This window comes from Podarcis liolepis (genome assembly GCF_965112155.1).
Source record: "Podarcis liolepis genome assembly, chromosome: 2".
In the NCBI taxonomy this organism is placed as follows: domain Eukaryota; kingdom Metazoa; phylum Chordata; class Lepidosauria; order Squamata; family Lacertidae; genus Podarcis; species Podarcis liolepis.
Genome location: NC_139555.1, coordinates 104,230,082 through 104,251,740, shown reverse-complemented (window position 1 = coordinate 104,251,740; position 21,659 = coordinate 104,230,082). Strand labels below are relative to the sequence as shown.

At 45.5% G+C, this 21,659-nt stretch overlaps 1 protein-coding gene across 1 annotated transcript in view; it reads right to left on the bottom strand.

Annotated features, from left to right (window-relative positions):
- LOC310699246 (uncharacterized protein) overlaps window positions 1-12,884 on the bottom strand; it is a 34,253-nt gene extending 21,369 nt beyond the window's left edge. Inside the window, exons 1-9 of the mRNA XM_083486871.1 lie at window positions 12,743-12,884; window positions 10,963-11,113; window positions 10,055-10,211; window positions 8,315-8,428; window positions 7,088-7,220; window positions 5,426-5,583; window positions 3,361-3,415; window positions 1,119-1,219; window positions 193-367 (exon numbers count right to left, since the gene is read on the bottom strand). Coding sequence (XP_083342997.1) covers window positions 193-367; window positions 1,119-1,219; window positions 3,361-3,415; window positions 5,426-5,583; window positions 7,088-7,220; window positions 8,315-8,428; window positions 10,055-10,211; window positions 10,963-11,084 — 1,015 coding nt within the window. The 5' untranslated portion in view covers window positions 11,085-11,113; window positions 12,743-12,884. The remainder of the gene's footprint in view (window positions 1-192; window positions 368-1,118; window positions 1,220-3,360; window positions 3,416-5,425; window positions 5,584-7,087; window positions 7,221-8,314; window positions 8,429-10,054; window positions 10,212-10,962; window positions 11,114-12,742) is intronic.
- Between the last annotated feature and the right edge of the window lie 8,775 nt (window positions 12,885-21,659).

Here is a 21,659-nt window from a genome sequence, read left to right as displayed (position 1 = left end):
TGAAGCATGCAAATTCCTCAGTTCTGTTTAGGCCCTGTGGAGAGCCCATATATCATATTCCGTAAACCTTTTGTTGTGAAAAATGCAGGGGGGTGAGGGGAACATTCAAAATGTCGTTTCCACATTGTCCTTTCTGAGGTACCAAGTTGCTTTGAATCTTCATGAGCTGCTGCTCCATCCTTGGCGAGGTTTACGCCATCTTCTTATTCTCTGCTGTGCCACAGCCTGAATAGTGGAATTCCAGAAGAAGTTTTGACAGTTTCCTGGGCCTATCGAGAGTGATGAAATGTCCACATTTCTTCAGTATATGCACTTGGGAGGCAGGGATGGCTTTGGCTAACATTTCTGCCCCGGAAGGATCCATCACCTAAACAACAAAACAATGTGTGCATTGTTTCAATTTTTTTCCTTAATAATTTTTTATTTATTTAACATAATTGTTACAAAATATAAGCAAAATATTGCAAATACATACATACATAAATATATTTTTCAAATAAGCACATATAGGAACAAAAGAGAAAAGAAGAAGAAAAGGTAAAAGAAGAAGAAAAAATAAAGAGGAAGGAAGAAGAAAAGTTGGAAGAGTTTCTTCCAAATTTATTCTACAAATATCTCAATATGAAAATAATAATAAAATTTCATTGATTGACTTCCATCGCTTACACTGCACTTCCTATATACATTTTAAGCAAGATTGTATATGTTATTCCGTATTTTTCCCATACAATCTCACACAAATATTCTAATGAATAATCAATAATAAATTGTTATTCTTATTACCAAAGCACACTACAGGAGACCAGTTCAGGACCATTTCATGAACAGTTCTCTCAATTTGTTACATCCGTCTAACTCTACATACAAATACATCTTGCTTTGTCCATTCCTTATGTTTACATTTCCAGAGTTTATTGGACACTGTCCATACATCTTTGCTAATTTATTTGGCATTAAATACCACCTGTATAGCATTTTCATAATTTTTTTCCTTTAAAGTAAAACGGGCTGTAAATTTCATATCCGCTCTGCACAGTTTTTCCCCATGAGGCCATGTCAATATGATTACCTAAATCTTTAGCCCAGTGTACCCTCGCTGATTTAGCCAGTTAGCTTACCTTGTCCTCCCTTCCCCAGATGATTTGCGCTGGAGCCCTGATCTTGCTCATGCTGTCATGCAAGAGGTACCTGGACTCCTTGCTGGACATGTCTAAAAAGCCTTTTCCAAGAAAAAAGCAGAGTGAGGACTGTTTCTGTGGTCGTTTTACCCTTGAGCATTTCCAGGCTAGTTGCCCTGAAGTTAGGTGTGCGTCTGTTTTGCAGCAGAAGAGAAACCCAGAAGCCCAACAACCATGTTCAAACCATTTTGAATCATCAGAGGGTCACTTTGCATGTCTTCTTAGAAACACAGGGCCAGCCCCACACATGAAAAAGTGTGTCCTATCTTAATGCTGTGTGCACTGCCCCCCTGGTCTGTTTATTGTTGGTGGGAAAATGCAGATAAGCACCCTTCTTTAGAGATTGCTAGAGACATAAAATGTGATATGTCCTGACACTTTTCTGTGACGAAGCAAAGGAGTGCCTAAAGTCAGCAGGCCTGAAGACCCTGTGCTCCCTTCTCCCCACAGCTGTTGCTGGACTACAGTTCCTATTATCCCTTATCATTGGCCGTGCTAGCTGAGGCTGATGGAAGTTGGAGCATTAATAACATCTGGATACGTATGGCTTTTTCTGTTTTTGTTTTGTAATATTTGGGTTTATTTACAAATGCGCAAGGTGGGACAGATTTTGGTCTTTCAAATTTCAGCAGAGCCCTCTACAAGGTCAAAATCCCTGCCCCACACCTCTCACCTTCTGTTCTGCTCAATTAATTACGTCATAGGTGTGACGTAAGCCTGCAGCGCCCCCTAGGCTTGGCACCCGGCACGGCAGAACCGGTTGCACTGCCCTAAATCTGCCTCTGCGCAAGGCCACATTCACACTATACATTTAACAAACTCTTAGGCCGCTTTCACAGTCAGGGCTTCCCCTTATGGAATCCTGGGAAATGTAGTTTTTTAAGGGTGCAGTGGAAGCTGGTCAATTACAGCAACTGGGGCACTGTTTCTTGAAAATGCTCTGATAAAGGAAAAAGGAATGTAACTCTGTTTTTCATGACAAATTTGCCTTCTTCCTTACAACCATCCAGAGGGTGGCACCCACTATCAGCTTCCTTCACCTTAAGTCTTAGCACTGTCCTTGTAGAACTCAAGCAGGGAGGAGGGAAGGGGCAAAACTAGAATTAGTTGATCGGTTGCCTCTGGCTCCACCTACTGTTGGCCTCCTGCCTAACGCTCTACTTATCCCAATGGACACCACCCTCTACTGACTTCACACGCCTACAACTCGCAGCATCCTTAACAAACTGCAGTTCCCAGGAGTTTCCCCTGACTGTTAAACGTGGTACAAGAGTGCTTTAACTGTATGGAGCGGATGCAAGCTAAACTGAGCCTAGGTGCAGCCAGACTGCTTCAAGCAGCAAATCTGCTGCCTCAAGACAACAGCTTCCATTTTGCCGAACTAACAGGGAGGATAAGAGGAGATATGGTACAAAAAGTGAATAAGGAGGGGGCTATCTTTAAGGAATACAGTGGTACCTCAGGTTAAGTACTTAATTCGTTCTGGAGGTCCGTACTTAACCTGAAACTGTTCTTAACCTGAGGTACCACTTTAGCTAATGGGGCCTCCTGCTGCCGCCGCACCACCGGAGCACAATTTCCGTTCTCATCCTGAAGCAAAGTTCTTAACCCGAGGTAATATTTCTGGGTTAGCGGAGTCTGTAACCTGAAGTGTATGTAACCTGAAGCGTATGTAACCCGAGGTAACACTGTACATCAAAATTTATGTAGAAAAAGTAGAACTTCTGACAGAGTGAATCCAGAAAATGATTAGAGTGAAAGGAGAGTAAAGTCAAGATAGAAGAAGAGATTAAAGAAATAATGAAATGTGTTTAAGCTAGTTGGAAAAATAAAGTAGCATAACAAGAACGGCTGGAAGTCAAGTCCCTTGGTGGGTGTCCGTGTGGGGTAGGTGTGTAGGTATGTTGATATGTATAGCATAGGTAGGTATTATATAGAGTAATGTAGGTATGCTTTATGTTATGAAAATAAGGTAGCGTGTTGTGTATGTGTATTGTGTAAATGTATTTGTATGTGTTTTATATGTTAATAACATTTAAATATATTTAAAAACAAAACAAAACACAAGACAACAGCTGGGCTGGGCTGCATATCTTTGTTCCATCTAGCATATTGATAGGAAACCAGGATCAGCCTCTGTGAAATTCCCCAGGCAGAGCGTAGGCAATGCTATTGAACTTACATTTTAAGAAGAAAGACTTGTGTGGCCTCCTGTCTTCCAGATAGCCCTTTAGGAGCTAAAGGGACAAAGAAAAGAAAGAAAAGTAAGATGGCCTGGAAAGGTTGGCAACCCCTGTGGACAAAACTGAGCTACACGCACCAATGGTCTGACCAGATAGATAGATAGATAATTTATTATGGTCGGAGACCAGCTTATAAAACACACTTGGGGGTACAATCCCAGAAGGAAAGAAGACATTTAAAACAATGTACAACAATAAATTTAAAATTTATAAATGTGATAAGCATATAGACACTTAAAACTAAGCTACCACAGAGAGATGACCCAGAGTCACCCATGGAACTGAGTTTGGGGATTTTCTTAACGAACTAGTTTGGGTTGAGGGATGGTCTGTGTCTACAGATCTGTACACAGAATCTGGCGATCATCTGGGTCGTCTTATGATCTTTGCCTAACAGGAAAAGGTCAAATTTTTGCTTTTCCGGGAGGTCAGCAAGCCTCACCAGCAGGGGATCAATAGTCTCACTACGTGCCTCTTCAAATGGTCTGACCAAAATAAGGCAGCTTCCGTGTGTTCCAAGCCAAACCTCAACACATGCAACTTTTAAGTCCAACTGCACTTGCCCCCTTTTCCTGCCATTTCACTGTTTATATTATCCTATGCTCTTCAGGCAGAGACCTATCCTCTGTAAATCATCATGCAGATTGATGGCACTACATAATGAATGGATGGGTGAAGTTTCCAGTGCAGTTCCTTGTGGGAGCTCTCTCCTAATTAGAAGCATAGAAATGTAGTCTTGTGAGGGATCCCAAGGGTGGCCTAGAGTGGCTGGGGCAGCCCAGCTAGATGGGTGAGGTAGGAAGAAGAAGAAGAAGAAGAAGAAGAAGAAGAAGAAGAAGAAGAAGAAGAAGAAGAAGAAGAAGTAGTCCAACACTCGGCAATACAGCAATCACAGCTAAAAATCATAGATTCATAGAATTGTGGAGTTGGAAGAGACCCTGAGGATCATCTAGCAGTCAGAGACCATGCTGAGGAGGGCTGCACTGAGGAAGAATGGTGGGAGCCTCCCCCTCCCCCCTCTCCTGATCCTGATCCTGAATCTTCCCAGGAGCAGGAGGACAGTATAGGTTTGGAACCGTGGTTTGCAGAAGGGCATAGTTCAGAAGGCAGAAGCTGGGAAATACTGGATGGGGAACAGCTAGCAGAAGAAACACTAGAAGAGAGAGAGTTAACAGATTCACAGTCTCTGGATAGTATCCACCCCCCTTCCCCAAAGTCTCGGATAGCTCAGAAAGTGTCAGAACAGAAGGGGCAGAGACTACAGACTCAGATTACAAGATGTGGGAGTGACGTGGATTAATATGGACGGAGAGGGGAAGTGACCTTTACTGGGAGCACCGCCATTCTGGTTAGATGCTTTCTTTTGCCCTTCGCTGTGTTTATTAAAGAAACTAACTGGTAAGAATTCCTTTCATTTGATCTGCTCATTTATGGCCACAGGGGTGGAGGGAGCCGATTCCCCGAACCCTGACACTAGCCCAAACCCCTGCAATTCAGTAATATGCAGCTGTCCCATATGGGGATCGAATCTGCAACCTTGGCGTTAACAACACCACGCTCTAACCAACTGAGCTTAAGAATCCCTGACAAGTGAAAAGTTGCAAGTTCACCAAACACAGTCTATTAACCCAGCCTTCTGTTTCAGATTTCGTCTCGTGCCTCTCCTGCCTGTACCACCAAATGCTGCAGAAGACAGGCAGGCAGGGAGGTGGACAAGTGGTTAAGAGCGGTAGACTCGTAATCTGGTGAACTGGGTTCGCTTCCCCGCTCCTCCACATGCAGCTGCTGGGTGACCTTGGGCTAGTCACACTTCTCTGAAGTCTCTCAGCCCCACTCACCTCACAGAGTGTTTGTTGTGGGGGAGGAAGGGAAAGGAGAATGTTAGCCGCTTTCAGACTCCTTCGGGTAGTGATAAAGCAGGATATCAAATCCAAACTCCAAACTCCTCCTCCTACAAACTATTAGGCCAGAGCACTACAATTTTTCAGGGCGCTACCTCTTCACCTGCATGTTTGTACTGCTGGGATGGTATAAGCCAAGTCTGAGCAAACTTTCTCCCTGTTTTACGGTCAAAGGAACCAGAGGGTTGCTGTGTGAGTTGGTAGATTTCCGCAGCTCCTTCAAACGTTTGATGAACTCATTATCTGCTGCATACCGTAGGCCTAAAGAGTTGGGAGGAAATGTGTGGCTTAGAAATGTAGTTACTGGTCAACTGGTTGCTATAAATGGGAGATCTGGAACCACAGAACAGTGCTGAAAGTCCGCAACAGCTTTTGCCAACCTGACCCCATCTAGATGTTGTTGGACCTCAACTCCCATCAGCCCCAGGCAGTAAGAGCATGCTGGCAAGGGCTGATGGGAGTTGTAGTGCAGCAAATATCTGCAAGGCCAAGTTGGTAACAGTTGGAATAGAAGTTGGGACTGGAGTGAGCTAATGGAGCAAGGAATATTGCTGGTGGCTACCTCAATAGTCCTAGCACAGTTGCCAAATGTGGTACGCTATTGATATTAACGTATGTGTTAGGATAATAATTTCAAATTTATGTAAGAATGTATGGGTTAGGTTCCTCCCCGTATATTGTATATATTTGTATACAGTGGTACCTCGGTTTTCGAAAGCACCTCAGAAGTCAAACGGCTTCCGTTGAGTGTTTCTCAATTTTCTCAATTAAATCTGCAGACCTCCCTTTGTGCTTCGGTTTTTGAATGTTTCAGAAGTCGAACAGTCTTCCAGAGTGGATTACGTTCGAAAACCGAGGTACCACTGTGTCTGTCTGTGAAGAGAAACTACTCTCTGAGCAGCACTGAGAACAATACACTGTACAGTGGAACCTCGGGTTGCAAATGTGATCTATGCGGGAGGTACGTTCTCAACCTGCAGTGCTGCGTCTGCGCATGTGCATGACGCGATTTGGCGCTTCTGCGCATGTGCAAAGCGTGATGGCCGAAACCCAGAAGTAATCCGTTCTGGTACTTCCGGGTTTTGGCGCGTCCATAACCTGAAAACGCATAACCTGAAGCGTCTGTAACCCGAGGTACCACTGTACCTTTTGAACACATTCAAAGCACATTTTTCCACCTCAGATAATTCTGGGCTTGGTAGTTTGTTATGTGTTGCTGGGAGCGGGAACTCTGTGAGGGATAAACTGCAGTGCCCAGGATTCTTTGAGCGGAAGAATGTGCTTTAATAGTACAGTGGTACCTCAGGTTAAGTACTTAATTCATTCTGGAGGTCCGTTCTTAACCTGAAACTGTTCTTAACCTGAAGCACCACTTTAGCTAATGGGGCCTCCCGCTGCTGCCGCGCCGCTGGAGCACAATTTCTGTTCTCATCCTGAAGCAAAGTTCTTAACCTGAAGCACTATTTCTGAGTTAGCGGAGTCTGTAACCTGAAGCGTATGTAACCTGAGGTACCACTGTATAGGGCTAGTTTCCATATACACTCACACAACCCTCTCTATCCTTCAGTCAGACAAGCAAGAGGCAATCATCAGTGTTCAAGGACAAATTGCAGCCAGGAATCTGGGATGCAAAGCAAGGCTGGTGAGAGGGTTGTGACCTGGGGAGAGTTTGGAGGATGAAATAGAGAGGCCGAGGGGTCGTGGGAGGTGGAGTTGCATCTGGTCCCCAGGTCTGACATTCCCCACCCCTGCCTCAGACACTCACCAGGTGGGCAAAGGAGAGACAAGCAAGAGACATCAGATGGGTACTGAGCCGCATAAATACCAGCAATTGTTCCGCCCATGGACATGCCAACCAGGTGGAAAGGCTTTTGGTTCAGGCCAATGCACTCAACAAACTGAAAGAAGAAGCATGAGGTTAAGCTGGATGTTAAAGGTGTCCTTAGCGGTTTAGTCACTTCTGCCCTTCAGCGGAGGTGGGGTTGTGGGCTTCACGGCCCTACCACAGGCGCAGGGGCTGGAGCCCAGCTTTCGCGCGATTGGGGGGATTCCTGGCCGTGTCACCACCTGGCCAGCCAATCGGCTGGCTCTGGGGGCATGGCCTGCCCTATTTAAGGCAGGACGCGGCCGGGGATCTCCCTCTTTGCCGCTCCACAGCTGTTTGGCTTTCCCACCCTCCCGCCCTTTAAGGTTTTGTCTTTGACCTTGCTATGGACCTTGGTTGGTCGCTGTTGAGGGGCCTGGTAGGAATTTTTCCACTTGGCAAATTGGCACCAGCCACTTGGTTTTCGCCTATCTTGTAGCAAATCGTCACAACTTTCTGGGTATTGGTGGTTAGGCATTGGTATAGTTCTGTAGATGGAAGAGGGGAGGTAACGCCATCACCTGCCCCCCACATGGAAGGGTAGTCCGATAAAGGATTCCGGGGGGCGTGGCCCTATCCGAAGCCTAAGGAGGTGAGGGCCTAAGGCACGCCCCCTATCGGTGACCCGGGGAAGTTCCTAGTTGATGTGCATCAGCAGGACTCCCCCTACTGGTGGTTAACCCTTCCTGGACTTCAAGCAGACGGGCTGAAATTGGATATAGTCGGTTAGGACCAATGCCTAAGCCAATACCGCTCATCACCTGTAACCAATAAAGCTGTGGTCTTTTTTAGCCCATTAACCTTAATAAATGTGTCGTGCATCATTATTTCCACCTGGTGGGGGCGGGAACTCGCCATGCAAAGGGAATTTCCCAAGCAAGTCCCTAGCTGCTGCCAATCATTCCTACTTTGGATTCTCTTTAAAATAATAGTCAGCAGAGGCTGTGGAGCAGGAAGGTTTTCAAGGAAAGCTGAGCCCAGGAGACATCACCTTCCACCTTCTGCTGGTGAGCGATTGCAAAACCAGTTCCATGGCTCCAGCTTAAGCAACAGGAGCCAAGGCAATCTCCATACTTCAGCGACGGTGACGCCCTTACCAGTCCAGAACCACTTGCTTGCCAGCCTTACCTGGTGTATCATTTTCACTTGGTTAACTGCCGTGTAACTTTCTGCCAGCAGGCGAGTGGTTTCTCCGTGGCCTGGCATGTCAAGGCAGACCACGTGGAGGTCCTTAGGAAAGAGCTGGGGAAAGACGGCATCGGAAATGAGGCCGAGAATTCAAAGCAACCATAATTGGGCTGTTCATTATCGAAGGGGTGGAGTGGTTGGTGTGCCCAAATAAATACCATTACGCCCTTCTTTAGCCTATGGTATAAAGAAACATATACAGTGAGAAAATGTTTGAGTGTATTATGGAGTGGGTAGATAGGATTAAGTTAAAAAGGCAGAGCTGCAATGCCTGAGATGCAAGATCATGCAAACAATAAGATTTACCACTTGGTCATCCACTCACTCTTTATGATATGGTCCCTTTTCCCCCCTGGAGCATGGGGTAGTTGGGCAGCTGAATGCCAGACTTTAAATCTAATGCAACAATCACTCCTCTCCCAACCCAGGAGCAGCCAGGTTGTTACTGGATTACAACTCCCATCACAGGAACATTAGAAGGGAACATCTAGTCCAGCATGCTGGAGAAGAGGAGGTTAAGGGGTGATATGATAGCCATGTTCAAATATATAAAAGGATGTCACATAGAGGAGGGAGAAAGGTTGTTTTCTGCTGCTCCAGAGAAGCGGACACGGAGCAATGGATCCAAACTACAAGAAAGAAGATTCCACCTAAACATTAGGAAGAACTTCCTGACAGTAAGAGCTGTTTGACAGTGGAATTTGCTGCCAAGGAGTGTGGTGGAGTCTCCTTCTTTGGAGGTCTTGAAGCAGAGGCTTGACAACCATATGTCAGGAGTGCTCTGATGGTGTTTCCTGCTTGGCAGGGGGTTGGACTCGATGGCCCTTGTGGTCTATTCCAACTCTATGATTCTATGATTCTATGCTGTTCTCACAGTGGCCAACCACATGGCTTATGCGACCATCCTTGACTATTGGCCATGGGGCCTGCAGGAGTTGTAGCCCAATAGCAGCTGGGGGACACCAGCTTGGCTCCCTTTTCTAGACCAACAAGTCTGGCCTCACAGCTGTACTTCCACAATTTTGATCCAGGTTGCTCGGTCCCTACTCCTGCCAACCTAGCAGTTTGAAAGCACGTCAAAGTTCAAGTAGATAAATAGGCACCGCTCCGGCAGGAAGGTAAACGGCGTTTCCGGGTGCTTCTCTGGTTCGCCAAAAGTGGCTTAGTCATGCTGGCCACATGACCCGGAAGCTGTACGCCGGCTCCCTCGGCCAGTAAAACGAGATGAGCGCCACAACCCCAGAGTCGGCCACAACTGGACCTAATGGTCAGGGGTCCGTTTACCTTTACCTATGGCATCTTATCACATTGCATCAGAGGTAGGGAAACTATGGCTCCTCCAGATGTTGCTGGAGTAACGTTCCTCTCACCCATTCCATTGGCCATTGCGGCTGGTGCTGATGGGAGTTGGAGTCCAACAGCATCTGGAGGGCCACATGATGCCCCCAACCCCTGCACTACAGAAAGATGAGGATGCTGTGTGTCCTTAGGGCAGCTGCTCACACTTTACGTCTCACCGGGGAAACTCTTGCCTTTTCAACAATGGCTTGGGGGGCGGGGGAATGCCCCAAGTCAAATGCTGAAGGTGTAAAAGTTGGGTACGTTTGGTCATTTCCAACAGTCTCAGGGAAGGCACAAAAGAGACATGAATGTTGCCTGATTGGAAAAATGGAAACCTACTTTGATGGTGTCTAGCCACATATCTTTGTTGAATGAAAAGCCATGAAGCATCAGCACCGATGGCTGGGAACCCGGTTTCCCTCGACAGAAATAACAGAACCTGTAGCCCTCATGTTCAACGAATTTCACCTTCATGCCCCTCTTCAGACGCTTGCACCTAAAAGCAAAGAGAGAAGCAAGATGAAGAGACTGGTGGTTCTTCAGAGGAAGCACTTCCAGTTAAAATGAGGAGCGGAAGGAGCCGCCTAACTCTACCGTGAGGAGAAATTAGTTTTGGTTTGCATTAAAATGCCAACCGGTCTAACTTGTACTTCCTGTACCAATATGGAATTGAGTTGGAAGGTCATCTGGTCCAAACCAGATGGAGGAATCACAGTTAAAGAATCCCTTCTTAGTTCATATGTTTACTGTTCTGGCCAAAGATGATGGCAAATTTCTAATAAGCCATAGTTGTTGGCATCTGTCTGTGTCGAGAGACAATGGAGTGTGCCTCTGGGGGTAAGTCCAACCACTACGTTAGCAGCACCAAAGTGACACGCCTGGGGCAACAGACCTGGGCAGAGTGTACAGAGGTCCTGGGCTGCCCAGACAACAAGACCCTCCTCTCGTCCTCGCTGATGTGGTCCAAAGGAAAGCAGAGCAATATGTTTGGCTGCAAGAGTTGCTAGAAAGAGACATGCAAAGTACCATCCAACCATCTTAGGGACTCCACACTTGTGTAGGGTTTACTCCTTAGCCTTTTCTTCTCCAAAATACATTCCCCAAGGCAAGGGGTAGGGGTAGGATTCAGAGCCAAGGATGAGGGACTCCTGTGTGATCTCTCATCCAGGTTTTATGTAAGACCATGCATGCTGATGCTCGCCTCGCATTACAAGTCACCCCATATATCTCCCAAGGTAAACACTTACCTGATCATGATCCTGAACAATAGTAAAGTCCAGTGGGAATACCGCCTGTTAAAGATGGTTGAAAAGATACCCACAAAGAAGAATGCAATCAGCATCAGCATCTTGCCCAGAGCGAAATTCATGGCAACTAGTTAAGGTTCTCTTTATTTGCCTGCGTAGTAAACATTTAGACAACAACAGGAAAGATTAAAGGGGTACAGGTAATAAAAATTACAGCTCAAAATGTTGGTGGTGGTGTACTTATACCCTACTAATCTGGCTGGGTTTCCCACTCTGGGCAGCTTACAACACATAAAAAATGGTAAAACATTAGACATTAAAAATTTCCCGATACAGGGCTGCCTTCATATGTCTTCAAACTGAGGTTGAAACACATATTAAGGGACAGCAGGTAAACAACTCAGTTTCCTTGCCCATAAAGTCCTATCTACTAATAGTGAATTCACTGAGTATCAAAATTTACGCAGCCAAAACATAAGAATAACATCATCCATGCACATCATCCATGTAACCCCAGGCTTTGGAAAACACCAAGGCTTGCAGGGTGTGGGTGGGTGTGGGGAGAGAGAGAGAGAGAGAGAGAGAGAGAGAGAGAGAGAGAGAGAAGGACAGAAAGAAAATAAGCCCAAGGGGTGAGGACCCCGATGAGGGCTGAGCATATTCCATGGCCAGAAACCACTAAGTATCTGTTGGAGTAAAATAACAGGAAGCTGGGGGAACATAAAAGGACACAGCTATCTGGCCAAAAGCTGCACAGGACCAACTCACCACAGTCCAACATTCTGTGGCAAGCCCCACTTGTACTATCAAAGGGTTTTATCATCATTCTATTGACGGAAGCCAGTTTAATTCAGCAGAAGTACCTGCTAGCTAAATGGGATGGGTGGCTATTTTTGATGATTTGCCCTCCCCTCTGCAGCCTCCGGTGCCATCTCCCATGTTGTTCCAAAGTGTCCACCAAGCCTCTAATCAAGAGTGGGCAATGGAGTCTGCAGGGTGTGTGTTTGTGTGTGAATATGCAGAAGTTACCCTCTGTTCCTGATCCATTGATGCAAGCATCTGCTGGGTCAAAAACCTCCCTTCATCGGAGCAACACAACTGGACGCAACCCCAAGTCTGAGTGTTTTAATGAAAGCAAACTCGCTATGAACTGGAAGGTCCTATTTGGCTGTTGGCACAAACAAAGGGCCTGTTCGAAACTTTAAACTTAAACCGCATTCGGAATTCTGTGCATAAAGTTCACAACCAAACTCACCACCTGGCACCACTTCTCTGAAATCTTCCCATTCAACTCTCTGTGTGCTTCAACTCTGATTGTGTGGGATGAATGGTTCTGTGCAATCAGGGTTAAGCCACATTGAGAAATAGGAAGCCAGAAGCTTCTGAAGGAACGGTATATGCATTCCAGTCACTGCCACTACGCCAACAGTTTATGCTACCCAGTAAAGATCTATTTCACCCCAAACTTAATGGTTTTTGCCCAAGCAACTTGCATAAATCTCAGGGATATTTCCCAGCACTAGCAGAATTCCAGCAACATAAATACAATGGACAATAAACCTTCCTCTTGTACGCCGTACTGAGCTCAACAAAGTGTCCAAGGATGAGTTGTTCTACACAATGTACTACAATCAATGTTGTGTTATAATACAGGATTTACATCTTCCCAGCAGGTTGATCCACCTGCCTCTTCCCACTGACATAGCCAACGTGCTTAGAGAAGCTGACAAATACATAAACGGCAATCTCACTCCTATTTCTGACATATGCTGAAACTTACCTGGGATGGAAAGTTGTGAGCTGTTCTCCAACCTCACTTTTTCACTGCTGTCACGGCTGTGGGCATCTGCGTCTTGTAGCAGGCAGGAGGAGCTTGCAAAGTTGTAAACAATTTCTTCCCTAGGTCGGTGGAGGTGTTAAGATAATAATTTCTTCCGCCGACACCCTGCCAACGCCCTTTGAGGCTACTGAATATTCCAGAGCCTGATTCATATTGATGTCCATCTCACTGTGAGACTGAAACCACCAGGAGTTTTGTCACCAAATGGTTAGTGTCCCTGACTGATACATTCCTGAAACCAGCTTTGTTCCTGTCTTGGTTGACTCCAGATGGATGGTCCCAGGGTCTGGTCTGAAGGCACATGAGGTAGCCACCTTACTGAAGCTAAACAGGTTCAAGTCTGGTCAGGGTTTGGATGGGCAACCCTATGGAAGCCACATGTATACACTGCTTTGGGTATCATGAAGGAAGAAGAAAGGAAGGATATACATGAAAAAAGAAAGACCTCATCTCACTTCAGAGAAAACCAAGGCGACTGTTTTCTGGAACCAACTACCACTCATGTGAATGATAACTGCCCACCCTCCTGCCCCACACAATCAAGGGGTACTATGGGAAAAGCTATTAGTCCATCTTTCCCTTGGCCAAAATGGTTCAGTTACAGCAGATATGAGGAACCAGATATTGCTGGACTATACCTCCCAACAACTTGGACAACTGGTCATGCTGGCTGCGGCTGATAGGGGTTGGAGGCCGCACATTCCCCCATCCTGTGTTAGAGGAAGTACTGTCCAATTTTTCAGGGTGTCTCAAGTGCCCTAGAATGCCATCAGCATCAATTTCCTGTGGGATGTGTTCCAAGAGCATGCGCACATTTGCATTGTTGCTGTTTAGTTGTTTAGTCATGTCCGACTCTTCATGACCCCATGGACCAGAGCACGCCAGGCACTCCTGTCTTCCATACATAATTTTATTTATATGTCCGCCTTTCCACAGTTCAAATCATGGTCGAGGCAGCTTACAGAATGAAGAAAAATACAGAACTACAGCATAACAAAAGTAGTCAAAAACAATAAATAAAACAATACAAAACCATACTGAGCCATTTCCACTTACATCAAAATCTAAAATAAAGATACAAAAACCCACCAGCAACAACCCCCTGCCAACAACCCCCTCCAGCCACAGAGTCTGTTCAGCAGCCTCAGCTTTCGTAGCTGGAGCCAGTCAAGGCCTCACCCTCCCAAGCCAGGTGGAAAAGGCCTGCAAGGCAGGGAACAGGTCTTCCGGGACTCACACCCAAGATCTGCTGCTTTTGTAACCATTGACAAAGAAAAACAATGGATTACTTGTATGTCACTGGTAATTTCTCACCACCCTTTTTCTCATATGGTTGGAGCATATTTTTTTCCTTTCCCCTTTAAACAGAAAAATGCTTTTTCCAAAGACGAATGTTGTTTGTTCCCATTCCTCTGGATTTGTGTAAATCCACTAGTTGGCCAATTCAGGATCCCAAGTGGTGGATTTGGAGGGAGGGGGAAGGATATAACGTCACCCCTCAAAAAACACTACAGTGGTACCTCGGGTTAAGAACTTAATTCGTTCTGGAGGTCTGTTCCTAACCTGAAACTGTTCTTAACCTGAGGTACCACTTTAGCTAATGGGGCCTCCCGCTGCTTCCACACGATTTCTGTTCTCATCCTGAAGCAAAGTTCTTAACCCGAGGTACTATTTCTGGGTTAGCAGAGTCTGTAACCCTGAAGCGTCTGTAACCTGAGGTACCACTGTACTACTCCTACTCCTACTCCTGAGGCTCTAATTCCACTAATCCTTCCAGGAAACTTTAAAGTAGGGGAGTAAACCACAAGCCTGGGGAGTTGTCAGGAACTGGTGTCAAGCGTAGGTCGTCAATCAAAGAATATACGGTGTCAGTGAAGTTAACACTTTATTCAAAGAAACCAAAACAGTGCAGCCTTAGTGATCCCAACAACTCTTCCCAGCAGGTCTTGTCCCAATGAGGCAGCTGCGAGAACTGAAGGTCCCCATCTTCCCACCGCTTGCTAAGGCACCTCCTGTCCAGGGTCTTTCTTAAGCAGTTACAAACCCCCTCTGTTCTGCCCTCTTCATTTCTCTGTATGTCCTAGGAGACCAGGTGGAGGGGAGCTGGTTGCAGCAGGAGGGGGAGACTCCCTGGCTTCTTCAGCAGCCTACCTCTCTGTCTCCTGGCCCCGCACCCCTCCAGCCTCCGCTTCTGCCTCAGAGTTTGAACTGCCCTCTACCACAGACTCTTCCTGCTCACCAAACCCTGTGACCTCATCTGCTTCTGACACTTCTCTCAGTCTGCTCCCTCTGACCACTCACCGTCGCCCCACCACCAGTCCCCTGGTTCTGAGACTTCTTCCCCTGGGGGTTTCCCAGCTGGTGTCTCCCTCCACTCCTCTACATCCAGCCAGTCCATGACAGGAGATGAATGCAGCCCTCCAAGTTTCCCAGTCCAGCCCTCCGTACTCTCTCCAAGTCAATCCCCATCACTAGGTCACAGCCCTGCTGCATGCCCTCATTGGATTCTATGCCCTTGATCCGGGAATACAGAAAAACCTGCTTTTGCTTGACCAGGACATAAACTATTGTACAAAGGGAAAAGTCACATCTGTTGCTCCACTCACTCATTGCGCCTGGAGTGAGCAAGTGAGGTCCTTGGGCTGAAAAAATGCTCCTTTCCCCTTGATTTAAACTTCAAACATTTTCCCCTTTCTCTTCATAGGACTAAAAAGCTCCTTTTCTTTTCTTTTTGTGAAAAAAAAAATCTTTATTGAAATTCATTAATGTCATTACAGATTTAACTTCACGCATACACATACATACAAAGAAAATATATATTCTTAAATTAATGTACCATAAGGTGTTAATTTAAACTTCTAGTTCCGCTTAGATTTCAACTAAGCTAAGATCAAATAATGTGACATAAAATAAAGTAACCGATAACAAAATAAAGTAAAATAAAATAAATGTAGACTTCCCATCCTTTCCCAATATAGTTGACCTTTATGATTTTGAATGTACTTATAATTATTACCTTACATTTAATATACTTTCTAATACTTTCGTACAACATCTTGTACCGATTTTTATTTATTTCTTAATATTTTACGTACACAAGGGTCATTCAAACACTACCATAGATAATATGTCGCTGTTGTTTTTTGTATCTCTTAAACATTTCCCATTTTTGAGAAAATGATTGTTTTGTGTTACCTTTTAACCTATCTGTTAATTGAGCCATTTCCACATAGTCTAATAATTTATTTTGCCATTCCGTTAGTGGTGGTATCTTTCCCCCCTTCCAATTAGATGCTATTAATAGACGGGCGGCCGCTGTTGCATATAAAAAGATTTCTCTTATATTTTTCGGGATATCTCAGCCTAAAATTCCCAACAGAAAAGCTTCTGGTTTCTTTAAGAATGTTAATTTAAACATTTCAGTTTCCTTTTTCTCAATGGATTACTCACCAGTGGATAAGGCCTAGAAGCGCTTTCATAACTGCTTAAACTTTTCCTTTTTTTCCAAATAATTTTTATTAACAGGCCAATCAAATCACATTAATTCCAAATCACATTAATTCCAAATTACACAGCCAAATTTTTAATTTTTTGTTGGGGGTACCCATGTTTCGAGCTCAGAAAGGGATCCAATCATCTCTCTTGCTGCTGCTTTAATGTACACAGTTCTGTCAAAATAGTATTCACAGTTCTGTTCAATCTTCTCTTTGTTATTTTCCTCATCTTCTTGTTGTTATCATTTATTCCTTTCTTTGTGATCTCTGGTAGTCTCCACAAGCGGGTTGAAAACAAACGTTGTTATATCCTGTGTGGATTTTACACTCCTTCAAGAGCCATATCAAAATAGACAGATGCCATTTCCGCACCTCCGTACAAAACATTCCCAAAGTCTGTCCGTTAATTTCCACAGGCCTGCCAGTCTCGCCTCAATTTTCTCAGGGGGCCCTGCCAGGTCAAACGCACAGTCCGATATAATAACAAGCCATGGTCCTCCTCCCCCTCGATATCCTGTGGCCAGGCCTGCCGTAGCAAATCTCTCTTTTTATAACTGCGTCACAAAGAATTTTCATTCCTTTCCCGATGTTCCCACAAGCCATATCTTTGATTAGTAATTTATTTCCACACAGTTCTTAATCACCCTGCTTGTAACCAGTAATTGCAACGATTCTTTCTTGGGGGGGAGGACTGTTAGGTACTCACATAAGATAACAAAAGAAAAGTCCCCCTCCCCTTTTCAGTCCCGTTCCGACATACCGATCCTTTGATGAATCTTCTTCTTGATTTATTGTTAAATCCAGCCGGTCGCTCCACTTCACATAGATCACTTTAATTAGCAGTCTTATCTCCCGATCTTCACTCGAAATATGTGCATTTGCTTCTCTCTAATTGTTTATTTTGAACTCCTGCAACCAGGACGCGCGATCAGAGACAGCTTCAGGGAGAGCCGTCTCCCACGAGGGCTGTGTGCCTAGTGCCCTCACCCCCTTCTTTCGAATCTGGGGGTGATTTATGGCAACTGCAGGCAAGGCAGTTTTCCCCATTCCCTTGGGGTAACAAGGGAGGCTGCATACTCCCATATCAGCCTCTTAATTACCTTGTGTGAGCCGGAGAGATGGTATTGTCGGCCAACTTCCAATGTGCCCCTAGCGGCCCCCGTTTAAACTTTTCTGGGGGGTAGCCTTGTTTAATTTCCAAACTGATAGACCCTAAAAGCTCACCCACACTTTTGCTTGACCTGTATTTTGACTGTATTGTGTACTGATTTACTTCCTGAAGTCCAATAATTTTTCTCATTGTTCTGTGGATGTGCCTTGCGAAAACCCGATCTTGCTCACTGGATCCTGTCAGTCACATGCAAAATCTGAAGGAAGATTTTGCTTACCCAAACCTCCGTTCAGTGGGTGAGATCAGGTTTTCACAATAAACCCAAGTCAATAAACCCTAATAGCTCTGAGTTGAAGACTGGTTCTTAACCGGCGAGGCAATCTTTATTGGCAAATTTTTCTGTGAGTAAGCCATTGATTGCTAACACCACGCCAATTCCAATAGATTAATCTAATCTGGCCCAGTATATAATTATTACTAAAGTCCATAATGCCCCAGTGGTGGTGAGGTTTCTGGTAGAGAGATTCATTTAAATGCTAGACTTATTTATGTTGGGTTTCCACCCTCCCATTGTAGGATGCGGAATGACTTGTGGTGTTTTGCAATATTCGCTTTACAGTTTGCAGATATTCAGATGAGCAGCACAGGTGGACGTATAAAACTCGACACACCTGCAGACAAGATGAGTTCTGTTTCTCTCTCTAGCCCTCTTCTGGCCATTCACATTATCTTTTGTTCAGCCATAATTATGCTCAAGTGGACTGGCAGTTTTCTTAGTAATCACCATTTCTTCGCCTTGAAAAAAAAGAGAAAGACCTGATTTCCAGTTCTGTTTTTCAGGAAAGGCAGATTTGTTACTCACCAAGGAAGGTGATTAGATCTCTGTTAAGAACTGGATTACAGTGTGCTGTGTAATGATGCAAAAGAATCAGGGCTGGGTTTGATGGAACAGGGTAACTAGTGATTAAAAATCACGATGCCCTCGATTCCAGAGATTTGTGATCAGAATTCCCTGCATTTTCGCCCTCTAAAGGGTGTGAACACGTGGCAGGCAGCAGGGTGGAGGGGGACCTGATTCTGTACACATTTGAATATGAAGCAACCTCAATAACACTTCCTGAATCAATATGTGAACTAAAACACAGCTATCCCTCAAAAGTCTGCTTGCCATTCACGGGTGCGGCTGCGTTGCAGGCTGGCAGCTCCTTGCCTGGCATGATCCGCTGTCGAATAGCTATTGGTGGAGATGCCCAGCTGTTGAGGGGCCAAAAGTCCTTCCCACTGGCTGGAACTTTGAATACAAGCCTGCCTGCAAATGGGCCAATCTGCCTCTTGCGCTGCATTGGACCTCCCGCCCACTCTCCCTGTTGTATTATCAATTGTGTACAGTGGTACCTCGGGTTACATATGCTTCAGGTTACATACGCTTCAGGTTACAGACTCCGCTAACCCAGAAATAGTACCTCAGGTTAAGAACTTTGCTTCAGGATGAGAACGGAAATCGTGCTCCGGTGGCGGGGCGGCAGCGGGAGGCCCCATTAGCTAAAGTTAAGAACAGTTTCAGGTTAAGAACAGACCTCCAGAACGAATTAAGTTCTTAACCCGAGGTACCACTGTAGAGTCCTTGAAGAAGAAGAAGAAGAAGAAGAAGAAGAAGAAGAAGAAGAAGAAAAAGAGGAGGAGTTTGGATCTGATATCCCGCTTTATCACTACCCTAAGGAGTCTCAAAGCGGCTAACATTCTCCTTTCCCTTCCTCCCCCACAACAAACACTCTGTGAGGTGAGTGGGGCTGAGAGACTTCAAAGAAGTGTGACTGGCCCAAGGTCACCCAGCAGCTGCATGTGGAGGAGCGGAGACGCGAACCCGGTTCCCCAGATTACGAGACTACCACTCTTAACCACTACACCACACTGGCTCTCACTTGACATCATTGGTTGCTGTATTAGGGGGCAGGAAGGATATCCCCCCCCAACAGTGCTGGGAAGAGGCTTCGGCTAGCCAACTAAAACAGGTGAGTGTAGCCGATGGGCCTCAAAGCCTTGGTGAGTTAGGGACTTCCTCTACATGCGAAGATTGAGCATACAAGACCAGTAGTGGGTCCAACAGGCAAGGAGGTGGTTTCTGCATGTGCTGTAGAGGTAACCGAAGGCCAAAGTAGGGCTTGTTAACCTGGGAAGGTAGCCCATCTAGGTAGTTCTAAACCTCTGCTGTCTTGCAGCTATAGAAAGGCTTCGGGAATAAACCCCAAAGAAGATCCGTACCTGCTGCCTCGCAGGACAAAATCAGAAAAAGATCTGTATGAACCCCTGGGGAAACCTGATGTTCCAGATGATGTGCACTAACCTTCTGCTTCTTAATGTTTATCACCATCCTTATTTCATACTGTGTCATCCAAGTACATGGTGATGATACAGAATTGGATCCAGAGTTTGGATTTCGAGTATGGAAGGGCTCCTTCCCTTCACAGAAGGGACTGAGATCCAGCAGAGGCTACTGTTGGATTAAGGGAGGGAGGAATTATACACTCATGGGAAATCTGGACCCAAGCTATAAAGTAAGCCTGTGAAAGCCGTGACCCTCCTGTTGCCCGACTCCAGCTCCCATCAGCCCCATTCCATGCTCCAGGATGATGGGAGTTGTAGTCCAACATTTGGAGGTCTGCAGGATTCCCACTCGGGTGATAAAGGATGAACTTGCAATGTAGTAAGAAAGGATGGAACATTCAAGGCCTGGAAACTAGTATGATAATGATTTAGCAAGAAGAAAGCCAATTCTAACAAGACAGGGTGTGTCTAGGAGAGGCCTCTGGGTGAAAAGACGGTTATCAGGGTGGGTAAAGGTAAAGGGACCCCTGACATTAGGTCCAGTCGTGGCCGACTCTGGGGTTGCGGCGCTCATCTCGCTTTATTGGCTGAGGGAGCCAGCGTACAGCTTCCGGGTCATGTGGCCAGCATGACTAAGCCACTTCTGGCGAACCAGAGCAGCACACGGAATCGCCTTTACCTTCCCGCCGGAGTGGTACCTATTTATCTACTTGCACTTTTACATGCTTTCGAACTGCTAGGTTGGCAGGAGCAGGGACCGAGCAACGGGAGCTCACCCCGTCATGTGGATTTGAACCGCGACCTTCCGATCGGCAAGCCCTAAGCTCTGTGGTTTAACCCATAGCGCCACCCGCGTCCCATATCAGGGTGGGTGCATCAGAGGTAAGAAGAGTCGCTCAGTGAGCTCCAATGGCTGAGTGGGGATTCGGATCCTGATCTCCCAGGTCATAGTCCAACATGCTAACCATTAACACCACACTGGCCCTGGGATGTTGGATGATATCCAATGATTTAGCTGGATATCACACATTTTGTGTAGCTGTGCAAGCAATAATATATCAGAAAGGCTGTCTTGTAGGCCTACTTCTAACAATTAGTGCACCGGGAGGCAAGATTTTTGACCTAGTTTATTTGGATAAGATTGGAAGGCTTGCAATGATGGAGCCATAGAAACAACAGCTCATGCCATAATGAACATGCTTGTCTTTTTAGGTGCCACAAGACTGTGTTGCTGCTGATTTCCTGGTTCCATTCTTATGTAGCAAACCACAATTCCTTTCCTCGGTCTACTGGCGGCCTCTTGTGGCATCTCTTTCAGATGTTCTCCCCCTCTACTTTTCTTCACTTTGGGTGCTTCCAATCTGCCAGGATACTGAGCCTTCATCCCAAATTGCGTTGAGGCTGCTGTTACTGACATTATTTTTTTGTATCTTTATTTTTATGTGGAAATTGTTCAGTTTGGTTATGTAGTTTTTGATGTGTTTTATATATTTTTATGACAACTTTGCAATGTTTGTAATTATGTAAATCTTTTCATATTGTAAGCCGCCTTGAGTATTGTTTTAACTGTGGAAAAGCGACATACAAATAATCAATCAATCAATCAATCAATCTTTATTACGGTCCAGAGACCCAACAAATCATTACAAAGCAATACACAATTCAGACAGCCTACCTCCAGGTTAAACAAGCATTTTGTTCAGACTTAAAGATGGGGATCATTGGTTCTTCCAACCACCGATAAAAACTTTGCCACTGCTAATGTTTAGGGGTATGCGTACCCCTGCGTCTCCCCAGGAAAAAAAGGACTGAGTAATAGTACCCACAACAACCCTGTGAGGTAGACTGGGCTGAGAGGCAGTGATTGGCGCAAGACTTCATGCCCAAGTAGAGAATTTTGCAAATGGAATGATTTTTTAAAATGGTG